The 22410-nt window shown below is 38.2% G+C and overlaps 1 protein-coding gene across 14 annotated transcripts in view; it reads right to left on the reverse strand.

Annotated features, from left to right (window-relative positions):
- Nucleotides 1–22410, reverse strand: part of ATPSCKMT (ATP synthase c subunit lysine N-methyltransferase) — a 52542-nt gene that overhangs the window by 26660 nt on the left and 3472 nt on the right. For 3 of the 14 annotated variants that reach the window (XR_015705431.1, XR_015705428.1, XR_015705429.1), the window contains exons 3-7: nucleotides 21878–22015; nucleotides 21457–21495; nucleotides 20680–20730; nucleotides 15507–15842; nucleotides 14881–14950 (exon numbers count right to left, since the gene is read on the reverse strand). Coding sequence is in view for 5 of the 14 variants with exons in the window: in XM_087760599.1 (XP_087616725.1) it covers nucleotides 14881–14950; nucleotides 15721–15842; nucleotides 20680–20730; nucleotides 21457–21495; nucleotides 21878–22015 (420 nt within the window). In the remaining 9 variants the exon portion in view is untranslated. Of the gene's footprint in view, nucleotides 1–519; nucleotides 3394–14880; nucleotides 14951–15506; nucleotides 15843–20679; nucleotides 20731–21456; nucleotides 21496–21877; nucleotides 22016–22410 lie in introns of those variants that run through there. The other 11 variants (XR_015705426.1, XM_087760633.1, XM_087760642.1 and 8 more) reach the window with 7 other exon arrangements.

Consider the following 22410-nt stretch of genomic DNA (forward strand, 5'->3'; position numbering starts at 1 on the left):
AATAAATATCATTAAGAACATTTGCAGGAAGCAAAACACATTGTCTTTTTTTGTGGATCAGGTCCTAGCACATTGGTGTTAGCCTCCATGCAGTGACTATGAACAAAACGGGAATATACAGGAAGAGACAAAAAACATACAGGAAGAGGCAAAAGCTAAACGCTTAACATAGATCATAAACAATTCTGCCTTTCACAGACTTGCTACCATTCTCATAATTAAGGTAACAAATTAATTATTAGATAAATAATCAAGAAAAATAGTTGAAACCCATGTAAGACAAGCACCAGCTCAAATATCAGATTTACCAGAAATCGGTAGAAGGAGCAAACGCTGCAGAAACAAAGACTGTGAAGATGCCAGGAAGTCAGTCACTGTGTGGAAGAGCAGCATTACAGTAAGCTTTCTCCATTGCTTAATCTTCATTACATTCATAAAACACCAACATGAAGCCAGCAAGTTCTGAATATATAAAGCAATGGCAGAAAACATCAAGCCTATGCACTGAATAGGAAAAAGAGAAAACAGTTCATTGCAAAAACAGAAAAAACACAGCATCTCATAAAATATAAAATAAATAATAGTACAAGGGTTTGTTGTGGTAATTGGATTGGAATAATGGTTTCAGAGTCAAATATATTAACAGACAACTTTTATTTTGCAACATTAAACAGTCAAATTATGGTCAGGGTTTCAAGCACAAAAGCCTTAACCCATCTGGTTATCATGACAAAAACAGTAGGAAATGTACCCAAAAGTGTGAAAACATGGACACACACAAAAAAAACTAGCTAAACAAAACAGAGTTTTGGAATTTAAATCTTTTGCAGAACATGGTTTAGATAAGAAAAAAAACTTACATCCTTTTTTTTCCAGAAAGAATAGTAACACCCTGAACAGCTCAAACTAATGAAAAGCTTAAAATCTTACTCAAAGCAAACACAGCGCTGTGCCTTATCATTAGCTTTTGTTCCACCTGAGAAACCGATGGCTTGCAAAGACAATGCTGAAACACCAAGTCTCAATAAACAGAATAAACTTTCAAGTCCTCATTAACCAACCAGTGCTGACAGAGGTCAGTCTGGCAAGGAGATCATAGGAGAGATGAAAGCCCAGGGCCAGGAGGGAAGAAGGCAAGGCAGATAGAGGCTGATCACGACCAGGTATCAGGACTGAGAACCAGAGCCTACATTAGACAAACCAGGAGTCGGGTCATAAGGAGCAGACAACCAGAACGTGGGAGCCCCCATGGAGTGCATCCACAGTCCAGCACAGTGAGCATCAAGAAGCAGGAATCTCTTACTTACAGAATGAATAAAATAAAACTGCCTGTCAGGGCCACAGCCCCATTTCCAGCTAGTGATGCTTGGGCCTTCAGATGCAGGTCAGGATGGGAAACAGGTGATACTCCTGTGACTGCTGAGTCCTGCCCCTGCCAGCACTAGCTTCCTTCAACCATTTGGAGATATGATTAGAAGCCTACTGCATTATAAAAGATGATGCGTATTCTGTCTGCCCAGGGAAGCTCACTGACTGAATTACGACTTTTTGCTGAAAGTAGCCAAAGGGGACACTGAGGGCCTCTGTGCTTACTACAGCAGGCAAACAGTCGCACCCAACTTAGTTACGCCAACAAAGCCTTTTCACATACAGTTATAGGTAAAGAGTACAACAGGCTTCAGTCACACTTCAGTCTTCAAATTGTTACTGAAATACAAGTTATAGTGGATAAAATAATTTAACTATGAGCATTTATCTAGAGAATTCTGTGATAGGCGTGTTACACCTGCCTTGTATTCAATTACTTTCAATATCTCAGAGTCCCCTATTCGAGAAGACAGAATTGCATACTACAAGAAAATTATTATTTGGCTACCTTATCACTAACAATTTGCCTAGGAAGAGATTCAACTACATCTTGAAAGGCTTAGAAGCAACAAACTGAACATGCTCCACAAGGATTATAGTGTAAAACATATGTTTCATTACAAATATTGTGACATATAATACCGACCAGTAAAAGGCTAAGGATTGCTTTGCTGCTGTTTAATTGGATATCAATAAAAAGATAGTCTTCTAGATACAAGGTTTACTATTGATTTAAAAGTCTACAATACAATTTAAAAGTCACAATTATTGTTTCAATTTTCTTTCCAACAGGTTCAAATGTCACTGTTTCTAAGTGACCTCCACTAAGATTCATGTACAAAATGAGGGCTGCAACCCACTGAAAGAGGTTATTTATTTCCCATATTTTCATATTTTCCATACTGAATGAATACTAATAAAGGAGACTGTATAAGTTACATCAGCAACCAGGTGAGCAGAATAACCAAAATGAGGCTTCTAAAGGATCTAAATGCATGTAAAAAGTAGACATAGAATTAGTGGCCAGAGTAAAACTAATTCATGTTTTGGTTTTGTTACAGTTTCATTAAATTCTGTCAGAGTAATTTGAAGAATTCAGAGTAGCTCAGTAGGATTCAGCATAACTGCCTATGATCATATAAATCCCCACCTGCAGAAGGTGTCTGCAACCTCGGTGTTGAGATCAGCTTCATTTTCCATAGGCCAAAGGACAAGCAACTGTTCAATCAGCTAAAAGCCAGCAAATATAAAAGTGTAGTAGATCCAGACCAACTACACTTCAGAGGGATTTATCACTAGGAAAGGCTAATTAATATCTTTACTCCCTCTATCTACATTTGTTTTAGGAGACAGAAAGTTAGTTCTATTTTGTAAGCCTCAAGAACACGACCAACTATTAGCGTCTTGCCAATAGCAAGAAAAAAGCTCTGAGCTTCTCACTGTAACGTGCCATTGCTAGCCGCCTCTGCAGCACGCACTTCAGAGAACGCCGCACCTTCTCTTCACCTCTAGTAGTATTTCAGTCCTTGTAACTAGGTATTATGTTTGGATTTGGCCTGCTAGCATGCATTTACCCAGTTTGTTTCAGAAAATACCAGGAGACAGCAATTAAAAGAACCTGACCCTTCCACAAGAGGCAGGCGGCCATGTGAAAACTCCCCTGTGTGAGCACCCAGGTTCTCCTTGCTTGCTGGACATGCACTGAACTGGGCCTTTCAGCTGCTCTAGCTGTGGCTCTGCCAGTGCCCAGGTACAACTCGGACCTCTGGCAAAGGAAGAAATGCCGCCTTGTCAGTCTGTTTTGCAGATGGTCTCTGACCCTCGCATTCAGCAGAGCAAGACTGTTTAAGAAAGAGCAGCATTAACATGAAGACCATTCACTAAAACTTGTATATTCAATCTTTCTTTCTTTGCATATTTTTGATGGACATCTGGTGTAGCAATATTCAGGATAGCCATCATCTGATTTACAGTCTGTGATCTTCCCCCACACCTTCTTTAATTGAGGCAATCGGGAACTGCAGCCTGGAGGATATTTTAAAGATTCATTTTGGTCAAGCATTAAGATAGTTCTTCATAAACTCTGTTCTCTAGAAAATACTGTCTCCTTTACTGCTTTTTCAGTCTGGCACTTTGAATAATATTTGCCCTAAGAGGCTTTTCTATCCAGGAATAAGGCTGCTTTAAAATACACTTTAACCTATTTGGTGATGGCACTGACTTAAATCCTCCTATTGGTATCTTCTAAACTAAGAAATTGTATCTAATGTAGAAATAAAATCTGTACCAATTTAGCTAGAACTCCATAAATGGAGCACCTAGAAAGGAAAAAAAAAAAAGGGGGGGGGGGGCGGGGAGGGAGGCAGACAAATCTGATCTTTATCTGGAGAGCAACTAACAGAATTTGACCCAGAAATTGGAAGGCAAGTAAAAGCAGCAAAAACAATTTGAAAGACGCAAAATAAGGATTAGAGTCTTTGCAGGTCCCGCAAGTTACAGCTCCGCTACAATTATAACATATCAATCAATCATAAATAGATCATTCATGGAACATGCCAAGATTTTAAAACATTTGATTTTAAAATGAGATGGTATCAAGTTATTCTTAAAGAACAGGTGCATTAATGGCATAGTTTCTGAAATCTTAGTGCCTTCAGTATTATGAAATATTAGAGCTGAAATCTGTTTCTGAAATCTTTGGTGCCTATTGGTACCACGTACCAATAACATGCCTAGCCCACAACATTGAAGAAAGTATATTTTTATTGAGACTGATTAGCATATGGTATAAATTCAGAGTGCTCTGTGCAGTAAACAAATTTAAAAGATAAGGATTGTAATGTATTCCAGCAGATTAGCCATCTAAACATGTTGAAAATTGGCATTTGCAGTACAGATATTTGATCCTTCAAAATTAAAGTTCTGTTGTACAATTGCTCAAGAAAAAACAACAGACAGCTTTCTTTATGGCAAAACTACACTACACGCAGAGTTTTTACCAATTTCCTACATTCTTTTCACCCTTAATGAACAGGTCTCATTTTTCTTTTTAATACAAACTGCAGGACAAATGTTTTTTTTCAAATAGTTTTTATCAGCATAATCCATTAATACTAAAGCAGTCTATGGAACAGATGCTCCCTAGCACATATGGATATAATAGATGGTGTAACAACTCCATAATAAGGAAAACAATTTAAATTTCCTCTCTATCACTTTTCAATAAACATTTTGAAAGCAGGTAGCATATAGACTTCTTGCTCCTCAGAAGCAGATTTAATCTTTTTCAATTCAGTCGGCCTTTTTGCGTTGTTCATTCCCTTCTTGGCCCTAGCTGAAAAAGTGTATTGATTTTTACCTGATCTTATGGCTCTTGCTGTACCATCAAAGTGGCATGACAGAAGTCATGCAGGTCGAATATCCGAGCGTTACTACGGCTGGATAACGCTACCTAATTGGTAACTACTGTTCTCCATAGCACCTTTTCCTATTTTATGTAATTCTAGTGGTATGAATTACATGTATCAACATACTGAAGCACAGTAGTATTCTGCGTAAGGTGATGCAGAGGAAAGTCTGTCAGTTTTGGGGCCAGGGAAGGGTGATTGCTAATCTTTCCACTAGAGGCAAAAAACAAACAAACAAAAAAAACCAACCAACCCACACAAAAAAAAAAACCACCAAAACAACAAAAAAAAAACCATCCACCAAATAATTCATGTTGCTGTGTAGAAAACTGTCTCAAACAGCCTTTTCTATGTACCCATTCTGAATTGCTTTTTTATTTGGCAAGACTGGTCTGATTTTGCTGTTGATTTTTGTGATTCAGTCGTAAGAGACAGAAACCAATGTTGTTTATGCATTGTTCCTGGACTAACAAACTTTGACTATATTTACTGAACTGGTAGATAAGCGATTTGATTGCCATGGTGGAGGTAGTGTATTTGTTCATACATTGCTCAATATGCATTCTCCTGCATATGGTAGAGAAAGTATTTTGTCACGGGTTTGTTCATATTTAGAGATGATGTCACGTTGTTGCCTCTTATTTTAGAAAAATTAGTCAAAGCAACTAATCTAGTAATTCCACACGTGATTTCAGCAACCTGTTTTCCAAGCAGACAAATATAACATGCATCAGTGCTGGTTTTGAGCTGGTTAAGCTGATGACTATCAAATAGCTTCTGAACCAGAAGATCAAGACAGTAACTGTACTTAAAACTGATGGTTATGTCAGGGTAAAATGAGTTTGGGCTTCTCAGGACAGAAAGTTGTAACAGCAAGAGCTGTTGATGAGTCACACCAACAGAAAACTTTCATTCTATTTTACATGCCGTTTTGATGAAGGATAAAGTTATTAAGGCCTAAGGAAAATAGTTCTTATCTCAGTTCATCTCATTTGTACCCATGAACAAATATAGAAATAGAAATGAGAACATGTAGGCTTACTAACATAGGCCATGACAGATCAATCTGATGACTTCATAAAAATCAAGTTTCATTTATGTTTAGTGAAGTGTCCTCAGGGAATTAAGACACAGACCACACAAAACAGTTTAAAAAAAAATTATAAGGCAAGTAAAACAGTAAGATATGAAAGTCACAATACCTATGCTGGATTGCAACCAATTTATATTTAATACTCCCATTAAAAACAGATTTAAGTTGTTCAAAGATTTGAACATTTCTGCCATAAAAAATGGAAATCATCAAAGCAGAGAAGAACCAGACTCTCACACAAAAATAGACCAATCTGTAATACAGAATGCAGTCATAATACTTCAATAGAACTAATAAGTTTTACTACAAAGTAGCACATATAAACAGCAACAGAAGGATCCAAATGCAGTTAAAAGCAGTAACCATGAGACATCAAATGTAGTAATAGCTAACAAAAAGGTAAGACTGAACGAAACAAAACGAAGATCATGAACCCGACAGACACAACCACTGTAGGTGCGCTATGTCTTAGAGTCATAAGCAGTAAGAAGGCACTAAATGGCATCTGTAAGCATCTGACCTTTATATCTCCAGCTCAATCAGTTGCAAAAGTGCACAGGTACTGCCACCCTCAGGAGCAGCCATTGAAAAAATACATTCCTTCAGCTGTAGACACAGACATGCAATTGCAGTCTTAATCATTTTAATCACAGCATTGCAACCAATTATTTTTGTGGTCTTGAATAAATTAGCTCTTTGCTACAGTTTTTGCAGTTGTAAAGGGTGAAGTAATACCAACCAACCCTACAAAAGTGTTGCTCAATTTATTATTCAGTAGCAGTTTGAAAATGAATACTGCTGTATAAACATTGCATTTTACTGCAAGGCTGAATGCAAACTAATAACTAGCATTTCAACTGCCATCTTCTACATCTACTTTTTTTTTTTTAAACACATGCAAACAAATTCCCTTAAAGTTAATAGGAACAACACATGCTTACTGAAGGGAGAACAGACTTGTATCTTTCTCCAACCTAGAAATCTCCATTCAGTAACATTCAGCTTAGTCTATTGCCACAGTATTAGCATCAGACGATTATCCTTACATTTTCATTATATTAATATGTTGTGATATTTTTACTGACATATAAAAGAAATCATGCTACTCTAAGGAGCAAAACTTGATTTTTGACATTCCCCAAAAAGGCAAACAGACCGAGAGAGTCCTGCTACTCCAAGCCTCCATACCATACCCCGTATAAACCCCCTTGAACTAAGCTTAAGCCATAGGTAATTATACCAAGTCTTGGTGGAAAACCAAGACGTTCCTAGTAGTGGTCCTGACAAATAGCATCTGTATCAGCAACAGGAATTTGAGAGAAAGCCTTCCCATCTCTACTGGTACAGGATCTTTGTGCTGCTTAGAGACTTTACAAAGGGGAAGCCCCTCAGTTAAAGAGCCTTGCTCTTAAGTTTATGCTGGAGAGGAAGGACTCTGGTGTTAGTTCTTTCCCTCCAGTGAAGGAAAGTTTATGATTAAGCTGTACCAGAAACAAACAGCAGTGTAAAACTGAAGAACAATGTTCTATTACTATTAGGCAGAGGGAAAACTGGAGTGAATTTATTCTCTGCTTTGCAGGGTTCCTACATTGGCAGAGAGATCAAATTCAGCAGCACTAAAGCAGTCTTTATAAAAACCTGACAAAAATGTTGATGCTGTGTCCCATCATGCTAAGACAGCAAGCTTCAGGAAGTCTTCAGCATCCAGAGCCCACTTCTTTCAGTGCCTTCAGAGACTATGAAGATTTCTTAGGTAGACCCTTGACAGACAGCTGAAGCTAAAATTGAGTCTGCTTACACTGAAACATAAGCTGAGAAGGCCTCACTAGGCCCATGGCCTAGACAAAGTTGGAAAGTAACGCGGTCATTTGCACCAGCAGCTGAAAACCAAAGAACACATTCTGATGGATGAGGGTTGGGGGGACTGTTTGGGTTTTTTGGGGGTTTTGGTTGGTTTTGGGTTTGTTTTTTTTTTTGGTTTGTGGTTGGTTTTTTTTTTGGGGGGGGGGGGTAGTGATCAGGGAGGAGGAGGTTGATAACAATAATAAATGCAAAGTGAAGCTCAATGCTTTTGATTGGGTTATCTGCTGTGGAGCTTGAGCTCCAATATCCTTGGGTTCAGCACTGCTTGGAGCACCCTAACAAGAAAGCTGCATCATTCACAACCCTGGTACTTACAAGTTCAGACAGTGAATGACCTGCATATCCAACACCAGGAGGAAACACTGCCTCACCACGGTAATAAAGGCACTCAGGGCCAATAAAACATCCACTGTGTATTTTGGACAGAAATGGAGAGAGACTTGTATTGCCAACATAGATTCTTCAGGCATACAACAGAACATAAAGATAAATGAATCATAAACAACATCTAGTTCTGTGCCTGTGGAAATAAAAATTTTACCAGAGTCAGATTAAAACAATACCAGAGAAAGGATCACTTTTGATTAGTTACCCTGAAAGGAATTAAAGGTATGCTTCAACCTCTCGTTTGTCCTTTGTCCTTACACATATAAGTATGTCCTTACACATACAAGCATCACCCAAGCGGGCAAAAGTCCTCGCTCCAATCGTCTGATGTTCACAATCACCCAAAGTACAGACAAGCATGAAGAAAAGAGCTCTAGACAAAGCCTCATGAAAGATCCAGCATCCAGGTTTCCTGTTTCCTGGAAAGTGCTTAGACTACCTAATTTTCATGCAGTAGACAAATAATCCTGAGTGCTGTTTCATCAGCATTTTTATTAGAATAAACAAACAACTTAATTCAGGTTGCATGTCCAGGAGACTCACAAGAAGTGCTAACTTTCTCTAAGAAACTTAAATTGTTCGCTAAGTCAGTCTGGATCTGACCTACACCATACTTAACGTGCTCTGGTAAATAAGACCCAGCTGCTGAAGCTGGCAACTTTTTTCCTGTTAGAAGCTGTTTCCTAATCTTTCATTTCTAAGGGTGATAAATGTAGTTTCCATTTTAAATCTGTAATTTGTCCCTCTAAATGTATTTTTGAGGGGGCAGAAGAGGAAAGGGTAAAGAAATTATTTGAAAGTACTATAGAATAAACACTTCAAGATGCTCATTAGTTGTATTAGCTCAGCTAATCATATTCTCCCACCAACATACTCTTTATCAGAACAATAACAGTACTTAAGTTAGATGAAACCAGAAGGCAGCCTCTGATGATACTGTCAGATAATACATTTCTTTTAAAATACCACACTGCACTTCTGCTTTGCTATTAGCCTTTCATTCCCTGGCTTTGCTTGACACACCAGTCTGGCAACTGAAATTAAAAGTACCTCAATGGTAGGAGACTATCATCCCTGTCACTAAGTAACATTAGTATTTTCACATCATGACCATTACTTGTCCCGTATCTGCTCAAAATCTTTTTAGAATTGCTTCAGTGTGAGATCTGTGCTTGCAAATAAACTTAATTGGTATTGATCACACCCACAAAGCTTATTTATGAATTGAGCATAAAGGTAGTCAGAGTATAAATCTGGCTTCTATGTATGCTGAAAAAAAAAGGAAGAAGCAATAAAGTATACATGAACACAGATGATGAGGGTCCCTGTAGACAATTTAGAGACTGGTACATTTGGACATATATATTATTTTGATTTGTATACATTCTGAAAAGCTGGAAAAAAACAATGGGAAAGACAGAAAAAGAAGTATACTTTCAAGAAGAGCTACATAATCTTAGGGGAAAAAGAGACAGCATCAAACCTTTGGGGCTAGAGTGATAGTGACAGAGAAGGCCCCTTAGATTATGGCTATATCCCACAACACTCACATTTTTCTCTCCCAGAACTTACGCTGATCCTCAAGTTTTTTAATCATTCATTTTCTGTCCTCTCCTCACACTTCCATTTTCAATCAAGAATCAAGAGAGCTTATGCAAGAGCTAGGCACATTTCTGCTCATCTGAACCAGAGTTCTGGCATGGACAGCTGCAGACATTACAGCATTAAGCAGTTTCACAGGGTCCGCCGGCTTTTTAGACAGGCTTCAGTGGCAGCTGATCAGGTGTTTTGAAAAAGTAAATTTCATATTTAAGTAGTTCCTAAAAAAAGCAATTAGACTCTTAAACCAGATCTACCATAGATTAACTAAAACGCTAGAATTATTAGAACACAACGGGAATGCACAAAACCATGCGGCTGCCCTCACATAGCGAAATATGAAGTTACATGCTTATAAGAAGAGACACAGAGGCTCATACACCTGTATACTGCATAGGTTCAAGACTCAACAGTCCATGCAAGCAGAAGAAAAAAAAAACTCCTCACCTTGATAAACTCATTTCCATTTAGCTAATGTCTTATGTAAACCCATATTTTTAGTTCAGGGATTCTCAAATGATCATTTCAGACACATTAAAATTTTGCAATGGAAGGACACTACCACAGGTAGCAAATATAAACCTACTGATAGTAGATCTGCTTTTTAAATTACTTTTTGTGGACTCCTCAGAAGGTGCCCACAAACCTCAGGTTGAAAGCCATTAATTTACTGTTTCTGACCTTGCAAAGACCTCTGCTCACCTCAAAACTTCATGCCACAAGCTTTATATGGGTCTTCAAAAACCTACTTTATTTTTAAAAACCACAACATATACCGTAAGCTGAAAAATATCCCTGCACATTTACTGGTAAGCAGGTTTTACTTAATTTTTACCAAAGCTAGCAGTTCACTGGATTGTATTACACTGATTCTTCAAGGACTACACAGCAATTGGCAGGAAAAACATCAGTCTGACATTTCAACCAAAGCCTCTAATAGAAACCACAATATTATACTACGAAAAAGAAATCAGCAAAAGTCCCACCTGAACAAATAACCCAAATCCAAAGAACTACTGAACGGATAAAAGGCCTGTATTCATTTGCCAAGTGATGAAATATAATAAAATTGTGAAATTAAGTACTTAAAACTACTAAATAGTTAGAATTGTTGTAGACTGAGGCTATTGTTCAGTCTAAATCCCATATGGGTGGATGTGTTTTTCTTTAATTTACTGGAAACAAAAGTCATGCTATGTCAGCGTACAGACTGCTAAATAAATCAAGGAGGTTAGTTAAATACATGTTAAAATGTTAGAGAGAAAAAGGACATTCCTTAACATACTTAGTCTTCCTGCAAAGTTGCTAGGAAAAAAAAAAAACAACGCAACTAGTTTGCAGAAAAAAAAATTAAAGGAAATGAGAAGATCTGATTAATTTATGAAGTCAAACAGTCGAATTGTAAAAAGACAGTACGAAAAATAAAAGCAAATACTGAAATAAGAGGAAGAATTCAGCAAAAGAATGAAGAAAAAAAATGGTAATTATCCATGTATAAGTCTCCCTCAGTAAAGCATACAAGGATGAATAGAAAGACTATCACACAAAGAAAAACACTGAAAATACTAATTCTGCAGCCATCTCACTCAAGGGTGACTTTTAAGTTAAACATAGATGCCACGCTGTCTTATTAAGAACTCAAGAAGTCCTCTAGAAGAAACGTGTTACTTCTGAAAAACAAGCTGGGGTTACATTGTAAAACTAGAGAACTACAAAGTTGGCAAATACAAAAGAAAAATAAGTCACTCAAAGCAGAATTTACTGGCATTAAATCTGATGTTAGGCTGCCCTCTTCAATCATGAATTTGAAGGATTCATGTCCTTTCTTGAATAAATGCTTCAGGATTTGTGAACAATCATAAAAAGTGAAACTACAGAAGTATGAGGTGATCTACCAATAATTAGTGTTCATTCACGTGTAATGGTATCAGACACGAACCCATTTCTGAGTGACTGCTCATCACAGCCCATTCTTAGTATGGATGCTCCTATCCAATGAGAAATACGCACAGCTGATGTGTAAGTCTGTCACACTGCTTTTGAAATAGTTCAAACTGCCATACTCAGGCCATAAGATTCCCTTCCTCCTTTCCTCCCATAACTCAAAATATAAAAGCTAAACAAAACACTACCTTTGCTTACTTCCCCTGCAGACCTTAGAATGGTATTACAGCGGTAAAAATCTTTAAAGCACACAAGAGAAAAGCAAAGCTCAAGTCTTTCTTAAAAATTTATGCAGATTTCAGGAGATCTCTATCACCTCCTGAGCTGTGTCCTTCATTAAATGTGAAACATTTTCCCAAAGCCTGGGCATTGGAACTTTTTTCCCCACAGACCATACTCATTTAACTGGCTCCTGAAATGCAGTACGTTATTTTAAACTTGACTCTATCTCCTTGCCTGGCTATAACTCATGAGTCAGAAATAAACAGCAGCTCAGAGACAGAGGATTAACTTCCTTGGAGCAATATTAGATTAAGTGGCAGCATATAATCACACCAGAGGATAAGTCAAGAACTTCAATATACCCAGTAATACAGAAATGCCTAAAGCTCACAAAATATGTGCACATTTCACAAACAAACCCGGACAAGCTTAGCTGACATTGCTGTGTAGCTGTAGTGACTGTGCGGTATACGGAGCAACCTGCGTATCAGATGGCTCTCTTGCAGCCATACCCCTCTCCTTCGCCCTAAAAAGCTAATTTATACAAAATAGAAAACTACAAAATTAGTATTGTAGCACTCAGATGCTGCATTGGTAAAACTGATCTTGCATCACAAAGCCTGCGGGGACATAATGTGTCTCAATGCAAAAAAAAAAAAAAAAAAGAAAGAAGAAAAAGAAAAAATTTGAAAGTCTGACTCCTGGAGAACTCTGACCCGTATTATTTTCAAACAGATCAAATTCTACAATATTTCAGGAAAGCATTACTCATTCAGCAATGTAACAACTTTTTTCGCTAAGATCTGGCAGGGCAAGGAAGGAATAAAACAAGTAACTCCCAAAAGGCAAGTGATTCTACTAGAAGACGTAAACAAAGATAAAATATAGGGTTTTCTGTGTGTCTGAATTACTTTGGTATTGAACAGCATGTGTAGCTTGAACATTTCCTTCTTTTGGCTTCAGACCTACACTATAATTTGATTAAGCCAGTTCTCTAAGGCCTTCCTGGTTTTCATTTGTGCTCTGAAGTAGCGTATCAATGAAATCATAATACATTACCGTAGCAACTGGAAGTGTATCAACATAATAATCCATACAGTGATAACTGAAGTCACAGTTAAGTATTTAATCTTGTAAACTATCAAATGAACATAGCAAGTGATAGAAAAATTGAGGACAACATGACAAGAAAATGCTTTCCCAGTCCCCCTGTGTAAACTAGAGCAATTTGCTTTCCGTTTCACGCTTCAGCCATGGAATCAGGTAACACAGCACATTTCCTTACGTAATAACGAATTCTGAACCTTCAGACCACTGTCCATCTCAGTGTAGGCCCCCAAGAGTAAATGGCCAGAGCAAGAAACAGCCCTCTGCTTTACTTTAAAAGCATTCATAAATCTCTCCTTGCCTTGAGGACAGCACTTAGTGCTCCTAAGCTCAGGCCATCACATCATTAACTATCTCGCCCTCCTCAACAAATATTTCTGGAGCAAATAGGTGGTAACTAAGAAGTACACGCCCCAAAGCCTTTACCACAGGCAGAATTGAGAAATTGAGTTTTACCTTTTAACAGGCAAACGATAATGCAATAGACAAATATATAGCCAAACACAGCAGAAAAAAGTAAATATCCACTTCATGCCCTGCAAAGTAACTTTGGTGAAAGCAGGCAGTAGAAACTTGGGTCAAAGCACTGCACTGCAGATGAGTCACAATTCACTTGATCAACATCTTTTGCCTCCTTTTCTCCTTCATAATCATTCAAGGAAGGACTCTTCTTAATTAGCTAACTTCCCCTTTGTATGGTCTTTTTACAATAGAAATAATTGCAGCTTTCCTTTGTCTGAGGTTCCAGTTTTATGGCCTTGGGATATTAAAGTAAATTCAGCCATTTTAGATAAGCCACTGTAGCCCTGTCCTGTCACTGTGTAATAATCATAACACTTAAATCATGATAGAAAAAGTTTAGTGTAGTTTTACAAGATGCATTATGTTGCACTGCAGTGAAAGGCTGTAAAAGACTGCTTACCAGAAATCAGTGTTCTTCAATACATACAGTCTCCATGTTTACAGCTGTGCCTTGCCACATGAGACTGAAATCACCTCTCCTTTGCAGACTCCAGAGCGGATACATTTGCCCCTTTCTTCTCCCGCTTTGTATACATTATCAGTACAAAACCATTCTACTGCTCCATTGCAAATCCTCAGTGCAAATTTGTATTTTAAACTCTCCTTCCTCCTCCCCTCACACCAAAAATAAAAAGCCTGGGTACAGGTGTAACTACACATCCCAAATAACATCTAACTTCTCCAAGTCAGATACTATAGTCCAGCAAACGTGCCTTCCCAATGCCTAATAAAATGTCACAGGCTTTGTATTTACCTGAAATTGCAGGGTCTCAGCACTTCTCTTGGCCTGAGCTAATTTTAGTTGTGGTAACGACTGCCTAGAAGCCAGGTGACAATTCCCTAACCTGTTTTAGCTTCGTTCTGTGGGTATCATATATGCAAAGGTCTGACAAACTTGTGTAGTCACTGCTAAACAAACAGTCTATATGTTAACTGGGGTCAGGGGAGGCTAACTATGAACTTTGACTAATTGTTAATGGGTGAAAACAGTAAAACTTTACCTGGGAACCAAAAGAAAGACCAAATAAGACGACTGTTATAAAATAGAAAAGTGCTGTAACCATGTTAGAAAAGGAAAATGTCACAGCAGTGACAGTATCCCACTGCAAACCAGTATCAGCAAAAAGACAAGGAGAACTTGCTTCACTTCCAGGGAAAAGCCATGCAGCAATGCCATGAGTTTCTGAGATCTCATCAGATGGCATAGAAAAGTAGAGGGGAAAAGAAGCCTGACTGAAAACATCCCCTCCCATCTCACTATAAATTAAATGAGGTCTAATCAGATTTAACCAAGCTAGCCAGACCAACTAGCTCTGGAATCAGAGACAGTCTTCACCACACATTCAAGTAAGCAGCTCTCACCCATACCTTATCCAAGGTTTGAGCACACAGAAGTGGTGACACTTCACTGCGAAGTAGATATCTTTTGAAATCCTTCCTAAATCAGAGAGGTTAAGAAAAATCATGGTCATTTGCAAAGGCTTACACCAATAAGTCTTCAGTAAGAGCACATTTCTGCAGTTTTGCCTTCACATAACAAGTTAAATAAAAATACATTAATATAATCAAGGGCTACACTTGTGTTAATGAATAAGCAACTTGCTATATTTGCTTGTCATTCAACCTTAAAAAGTACACATTCAAGGCTGAGGTGTAAAACATTGGTATCATCATCGTACTCAATATGCATCAGTTTGATGTATGCATCATTATGCCTACTTGGCATACATAATGAAGACATTTAGGAACCATGGCTCGTTTGAGAAGCCACTTGCACATCCCTTCCAACACCAATAACAAATGCTATGTAGGCTCAGAAAGAATGCACGTATTAAGTTCGCCCATTTGAGCATTTTAACTTAGACATATATTTCCCTTAACAGTAGTGAACTGTGTTTTATCCCATTTTCCATATTGAAGTTTTCCGCTTCTATAAAGCTTTCTCATAATTTTTACTAACTACATTAAGCCATTTAACTACACCTTTCACTAACCTTTGTGTGCTTTCAGATAACCAGTGTACTTCAGTTATTTTAGCGAATATGTATCTCCATATACCACAGCTCTATTCACATTAATCTTAACAGGTGAAGTCAAAGCCAAAAATTTCAGTACAAAACCAAATCAGATGTTTAAGATTCTGTCTCTGGTGTAATTTCCAAGCTTTTTGTTTCACATCCTCTAGAATGTTTCAAATCATATGCCCACACAGTGTCTATTCCCTCTCCAGTAGTATAATCTGGGATCCAGCAAGGGAAAGGAAAACGACAAGCAATGATTCTGGCATTACATTCAAGTTCTTCTTGCAGCTTCTTCTCCAACTGTGGCATCTGTTGAGCAACAATAAAAAGCTTTCAGAAGCAGTAAAAACCAGAAGTATTCTCTTTAGAATCTAATTCAATGGTTCAAGAGAAGTCCAAGGTTTGAGGAATTTTTGGAAAAAAATTTAGGAAAACATTCATGATATACATTTTGGCTTTGATGCATGGACAAAGAATCTAAAACTAGAAAATGGTTATTGTGCCCTGACTGGTGAGATCAAGAAAATCTTAACTCTAAGTTCTAAAAATTCAGTCAAAAACTGCAGATAATCCCTTAGACAAAAAAAAAAAAAAGCACAAATTAAGAAAAGATTTTGCATGTTCCAATTCATGATTCTCCTCAGTGGGATTCTTCTCTGTAGAGAATGAAAGTTCAGCCCCCTGAATTTATGCTATTTATGACACCCCAAGTCGCATGAACTATTATGTGATACTCAAAGGCCAATGCCTCTCATCATTTCCAGTCTAACCCCAAGACAGAACCTGGGACACTCAAAACATCATACAGCCAACAACCCAAAGCAAACATTCTGCTGTCACTGTATGGTGAAGTACTGGTATGTTAAATACTACTGAAACTGAGCTTTGTTGGCTTCAGCCTGTTAACAGATGCATGTAAGTCCCTACAGCACTACTGTATGAAACAGCATATAGAATCATAGAATAGTTTGTGTTGGAAGGGACTTTTAAAGGTCATCCAGTCCAACCCCCCTGCAATGAGCAAGGACATCTTCAAGAAGATCAGGTTGCTCAGAGCCCTGTCCAGCCTGACCTTGAACACTTCCAGGGATGGGGCATCCACAGCTTCTCTGGGCAACCTGTTCCAGTGCCTCACCACCCTCATAGTAAAAAAATAATTCTTTGTATCTAATCTAAATCTACACTCTCTCAGTTTAAAGCCATTATTCCTTGTCTTACCACTACATGTCCTCATAAAAAGTCCCTCTCCAGCTTTCTTGTAGGCCCCCTTCAGGTACTAGAAGGCTGCTATAAGGTCTCCCTGTAGCCTTCTCTTCTCCAGGCTGAACAACCCCAACTCTCCCAGCCTTTCTTCACAGGGGAAGTGTTTCATCCCTCTGATTGTTTTTGTGGCCCTCCTCTGGACCCGCTCCAACAGGTCCATGTCTTTCCTGTGCTGAGGACCCCAGAGCTGGACGCAGTACTCCAGGTGGGGTCTCACCAGAGCAGAGGGGCAGAATCACCTCCCTCGACCTGCTGGCCACACTTCTTTTGATGCAGCCCAGGATACGGTTGGCTTTCTGGGCTGCGAGAGCACATTGCCAGGTCACGTCCAGCTTTTCATCCACCAGCACCCCGAAGTCCTTCTCGGCAGGGCTGCTCTCAATCCCTTCATCCCCCAGCCTGTATTGATACTGGGGGTTTCCCCGACCCAGCTGCAGGACCCTACACTTGGCCTTGATGAACCTCATGTGGTTCACACGGGCCCACTTCTCAAGCTTGGCCAGGTCCCTCTGGATGGCATCCCGTCCCTCAGGCGTGTCAACTGCACCACTCAGCTTGGTGTTGTCTGCAAATTTGCTGAGGGTGCACTCGATCCCACTGCCTATGGCATTGATGAAGATATTTAACAGTCCTGGTCCTCATACGGACCCCTGAGGGACACCACTCATGACTGATCTCCATCTGGACATCAAGCCATTTACCACTACTCTCTGGATGCAACCATCTAGCCAATTCCTCATCCATCAAATAGTCCATCCATCAAATCCATATCTCTCCAATTTAGAGAGAAGGATGTTGGGGGGGACTGTGTCGAGTACCACTATGCAACTCTCCTTGGCTGAGACCTACAGCCTAGCTTTCCTCCATTTGCAAAAACTGAGCAGATATGAAAGTCAAGGGAAATATCATTACTCTTCCAGAACACAGCAACACCCTGCCTAGTCAGTCACACTATCTCCAATAAGTACTTTGCAAATTCTGCTATGGATTAAGTGAGAAATGAATTAACACATCTAGACTTCAAAGAAATTTCTTTGCCATCCCAGACAGTGATTATGTTCTGGAAAAAAAAACGAAACTTGATAGATTTAGCCATTTTTGTCCTTTGGAAAAGTTTGATGTTATGCTTAAGCAGATCAGTGCACATCCATTTGGAATTCCTTTTATTCTTATATACTGTATTTATCTCAGGGAGTAATTGTAACAGCAAGCTCCACACATTACTTCTACTACATGTAAAAGTCTATTTACTTTGATACCATGACATAACATTTAGATGTTAAAAGGACAGTAATTATTTACAAATACAGCTCAATTTAAGTCATGAGGGAGAGAAAATATATTAAAAAATTCACAAGAAAAAAAAAAAACGCACAACAGAACATTATTAGAAAACAAGGCTGACTGAAGAAAATGTATTTCCAAAGGCTGCAGATAGCTTCCACTATCAAATACATGCAGGGTGTGCCTTTGATGTAACATCCTATTATAGCTACATTTAAGCTTACAATGGAATATTTTAGGAAAATTATAGTCATAGATCTAATATATCAAAGAGTTACCTCTGAATATTTTTAAGCATTCTATGCTCTGATTTCATCTGTACAGCAAATGCTTTTAAACATTTTTCCTACCACACGTTAAACTAGAAAAACAAGCCCACTTTGTTATCTCAAACTGAGCTGAGACACCAGAAAAGGAAGAACTAAGTTGTTACAGAAATTACAAATATAGACATAGCCTAATTTTAATGAGTAATTATGAAAGTTAGTGATAACTCATGTCTATATTAGCTCAAAGTAAAAAAGTTCATTAATAGTTCAGCCAAAAAGAATTGTATCTTTGAACCAAACAGTCAAACTGCTAAATCTCTCAGTAACATTAGGTGTTATATTGTATTTTATATCAAGCCAGGGTTAGGGTTTTTTGGTATGGCTACATAGATATACAGTTTAGTAAACCTTTTGTACAGTATATAATCAGTTAAAATACACAGAAGCTGTGAACATGAACACCTGGTAAGAATTCTGTCATTCTACCCTGAACAAGTAAAAGTCTCTCTGCAACGACTTATAGATAAACACACCTTCCCCCAGACACTTGCAAGAACAGCAAGGTCTTAGTCTTCCCTGAAGATCAATAAATCCAAGTTCTGTAAGCTATTCTTGGATATGAAATAAAAGCACTGTGTGACAGCATCAAATCAGACCAGTATTATTAAAAAAGCTAGAGAGATCTATTGCCCTCAGTAAAAAAAGAGAAAATGCATTAAAGTTTGTAGAAGATCAATTTAGTCATTCTGGAGGCTAAGCATTCACAACTTCCGAAGTAAATTTAAAGGGGATCACAAGCAAACAAATACTCAGGAAACAGTAGTTCATATGTTTGGATCTGTTACATTTATGACAGTATTTTTATTGGAAGAATTTAGCCTAGTATTTACTGAATTTACTGAAGTTATTCTGAGCGCTATAGCTACTCTTTCTATCATAGCTGTTACTAATTTATCCCACTTTATACTACTACATTTAAAGTTAAGCCAGCACTTCTGCTAGGTTTACTCACATTTTCCCAGGGCATTTGTTTATTTCTAGTTTACCGAAATCTTTCTTCACCTGCACTTTTCCCCTCAGTGCAACTGAGGAATTTCTGACTGCAAATTCAAATATTTATACTGCCCCCTCCCGGAACTCAAGCTAGAGAGCACATAACATCCAAACCTGGCAACATCTGCAGCACAAGCAACATAGTTCTCACTAAGATGCCACCCACAGAAGGGGGGGGGGGGGAATGCATTTTCACTTCAGTTTCCAACATGAGTTAGAATTTGAATCTGAAGTAGGTATTTAATTCCAATGCTGTCAAAGAAAAAGCAGAGAACAGGGAAGCTTTATTATGCTCCTTGTTGCATCTTCCTGTTACTACTACAGAAATATTATCAGGGTATGTTGTATGGTATAGCATCACATAAAGCTCTTCACTCATTTCATCCCACATCTGCCTTAGCAGAGGAAGAAGCAATACAGAAGCATTTATAGGATATTTCTGTTTCACTCCTCCATATGCATTTAACTTATATAGAAGATGCTAATAATAAATCAAAATGTCAAGGATATTTAAATATTCAAGATTTTTTTCTCTTTTCTAGTAAAAAGAGAAAAAGAAAACTAGATCAAGCCGAAAGCCAAAGTGCATGTAAAGTCTGACCGAATTTATCAAATATATTGCTAAAGCAGCCACTATGCAACTCAATTTCTACACCCGTTTTGAAGAATGCATTTGCCCTGGGGACATGATGAGCATAGGCTACAAAGCCTTCCTAAAAGGCAAAGAATTTGCAGACTTGTACTCTAGCAATTACTCTTGAAGTATCTGTCTCCCTTCCTAAACCTTCACAGTCTAACATGGGCAAGGGATTATTTCAATATACCAGCTGCTGGCCTATCCAGTTTTTGGAGAAGAACATAAGCAAAGTTCAACACTCTAACAAGGTTCCCAAAAATCATCTGTAGACAATTTCCTACTCCATCCTCTCTCTGCAAACTCCTCGTTTTTTCAATATGAAAAACTGAAATTTTCAAGAACCAATCTATCACCTTCCCCCTCAAGCAACATGAGCACAGCAGTTTTCATTTTGGTTCTGAACTAATGGACAGAAAATACTTCTCAAAAAGCCATGTATATTTTCAGAGCTCCAGTCTGCATACGGTTACAAGTTTTACCAGGTTTTATCATGGACATTAATAAGCAACAATGAAATATCAAAATATTAGTACTAACTACCTTTGACATTCTGCAGGTTGATTCATTTTGCAGATAAACGTACTAACACTGAATGCCTTTCTATTAAAATAATTAAACAATGCAAAAATAGTAAACTTACCATTTGAGGTACCCCAAAAACAACAACATTCGTATAACGGGAAAAAGAAACCTAAAATAAAATTTGAGAACAAGTCTTAATGAAAACGGCATTTATATTTGGCATTATATATCACCGTTCTCTTCCCCTAATCCCTCTAGCTGCACTCCTTTCAACAGGAATTTAGACCAAAAATAAGAAAGGAGACCCTGTATCAACTTTTCATCACACAAACTTCCACATAAAGATAACTTCATATGCTGAACAGCAAATAACATCTACTGCCTGGCCAAGAATATGGCACCAATTCTAGTAGCACAGAAATTATTAATTTAGAAAACCCCTACATGATTTTACTCATGGCTAAGTTTTTCCACAACTCCTGTATATGTCAAATGACGTATGTTTTAAGTTTTCCCCCGCTTCTGTTTAATGTTAGCTAGCTACAAAAACTTGCCAGGCATTCCAATGCCTGCGTTCTTGCAGTCAGCACCATGAAGTTTTCCTATGTTCCTCTCTGAAAAAAGATAAAAACAATACATTCACACTTTTCCCCAAAATTCCTGGTATCCGCTTTACCCATTATAAAGTGCCATTCTTAAAAAAAAAAAACCAACAACAAAAACCACACACAAAAAAAAACCCAAACAAACAAGAAAACCCCACAACTGTGACAGGAATACTAGGGGAGAGGCCCACATAAATAGGACCCAAAAAAGCACTCCTCGTTAAAGAAGCAATTGTGATTCAAATGATTGAAAATTACGAAAAAATCTCAGTCACATGTATTTAAGTTACCTTAAAGCAACACTCAAAACCAGGTAACACATTGCATAGCTAGAAAAGAACACGTCTAATGAAACGTCAGATGAGATTGTGATCACGCACATTAGGTGAATTAGAGTCTTGTTACTGACTCCACAGAATCAGCTCTCAGTGAAGCCTGACATTACAGCACCCCACATCATTCGTCAGGCACAAGCATGGCATAGTACGCTCAAGGAGCCTGTATGAAAAAGGACAGCACTTCACAAAAGCACAAAACCAGCAGAGCAGTGTATTGTGCTGAGTCTAGTTTCTATAGGCTCAAGTACTTTTCTCAAAGCCCAACACAGCTCTTTGTGGCCAGTCAGCATTCCAGTTCTTTCAAGAAAGTATTTCCAAATCATGGAAATCTCTCAAACATCCCAGATTCATTCTTACGTACTTTACCACGTACCTTCCATAAGTCCGAAATATAAAATTTGGTGTTCTGATGTACCCCATCTCTCCAGGCACGGTACCTGGAGTACCAGACTAGCCAGGGATTTAATTCATAACCAACAGCTTTGAATCCCCTTTTTGCAGCTGCTATCACCTACAAGGAAGAAAATAAACCTTCACTTAGAAACAGAGAAAGTATATTCATCTAAACAGGAGCACATAGTTTTATTTACAATATAAATCAAAGGAATGCACTTTTGTAAGTCACTCAGGTTTTAATCCCCAACAGATTAGTCACATAGTGAACAAAAGCTCAAACTACATTTTCCTGTTATGACTAGTCCCATTGAAATTAACAGATATATTCAGACAAAGTGAAACACAAACATTCACAGGGTGTCCTGGTTTCATCTGGGATAGAGTTAATTTTCTTCCTAGTAGCTGGCATAGTGCTGTGTTTTGGATTTAGGATGAGAATAACACACTGATGTTTTAGTTGTTGCTAAGCAGTGCTTACACCCATCAAGGACTTTTCAGCTTCCCCTGCTC

This window comes from Nipponia nippon, unplaced genomic scaffold (genome assembly GCF_047370975.1).
Source record: "Nipponia nippon isolate SJK-2023a ecotype South Korea unplaced genomic scaffold, ASM4737097v1 scaffold_1, whole genome shotgun sequence".
Lineage (NCBI taxonomy): Eukaryota > Metazoa > Chordata > Aves > Pelecaniformes > Threskiornithidae > Nipponia > Nipponia nippon.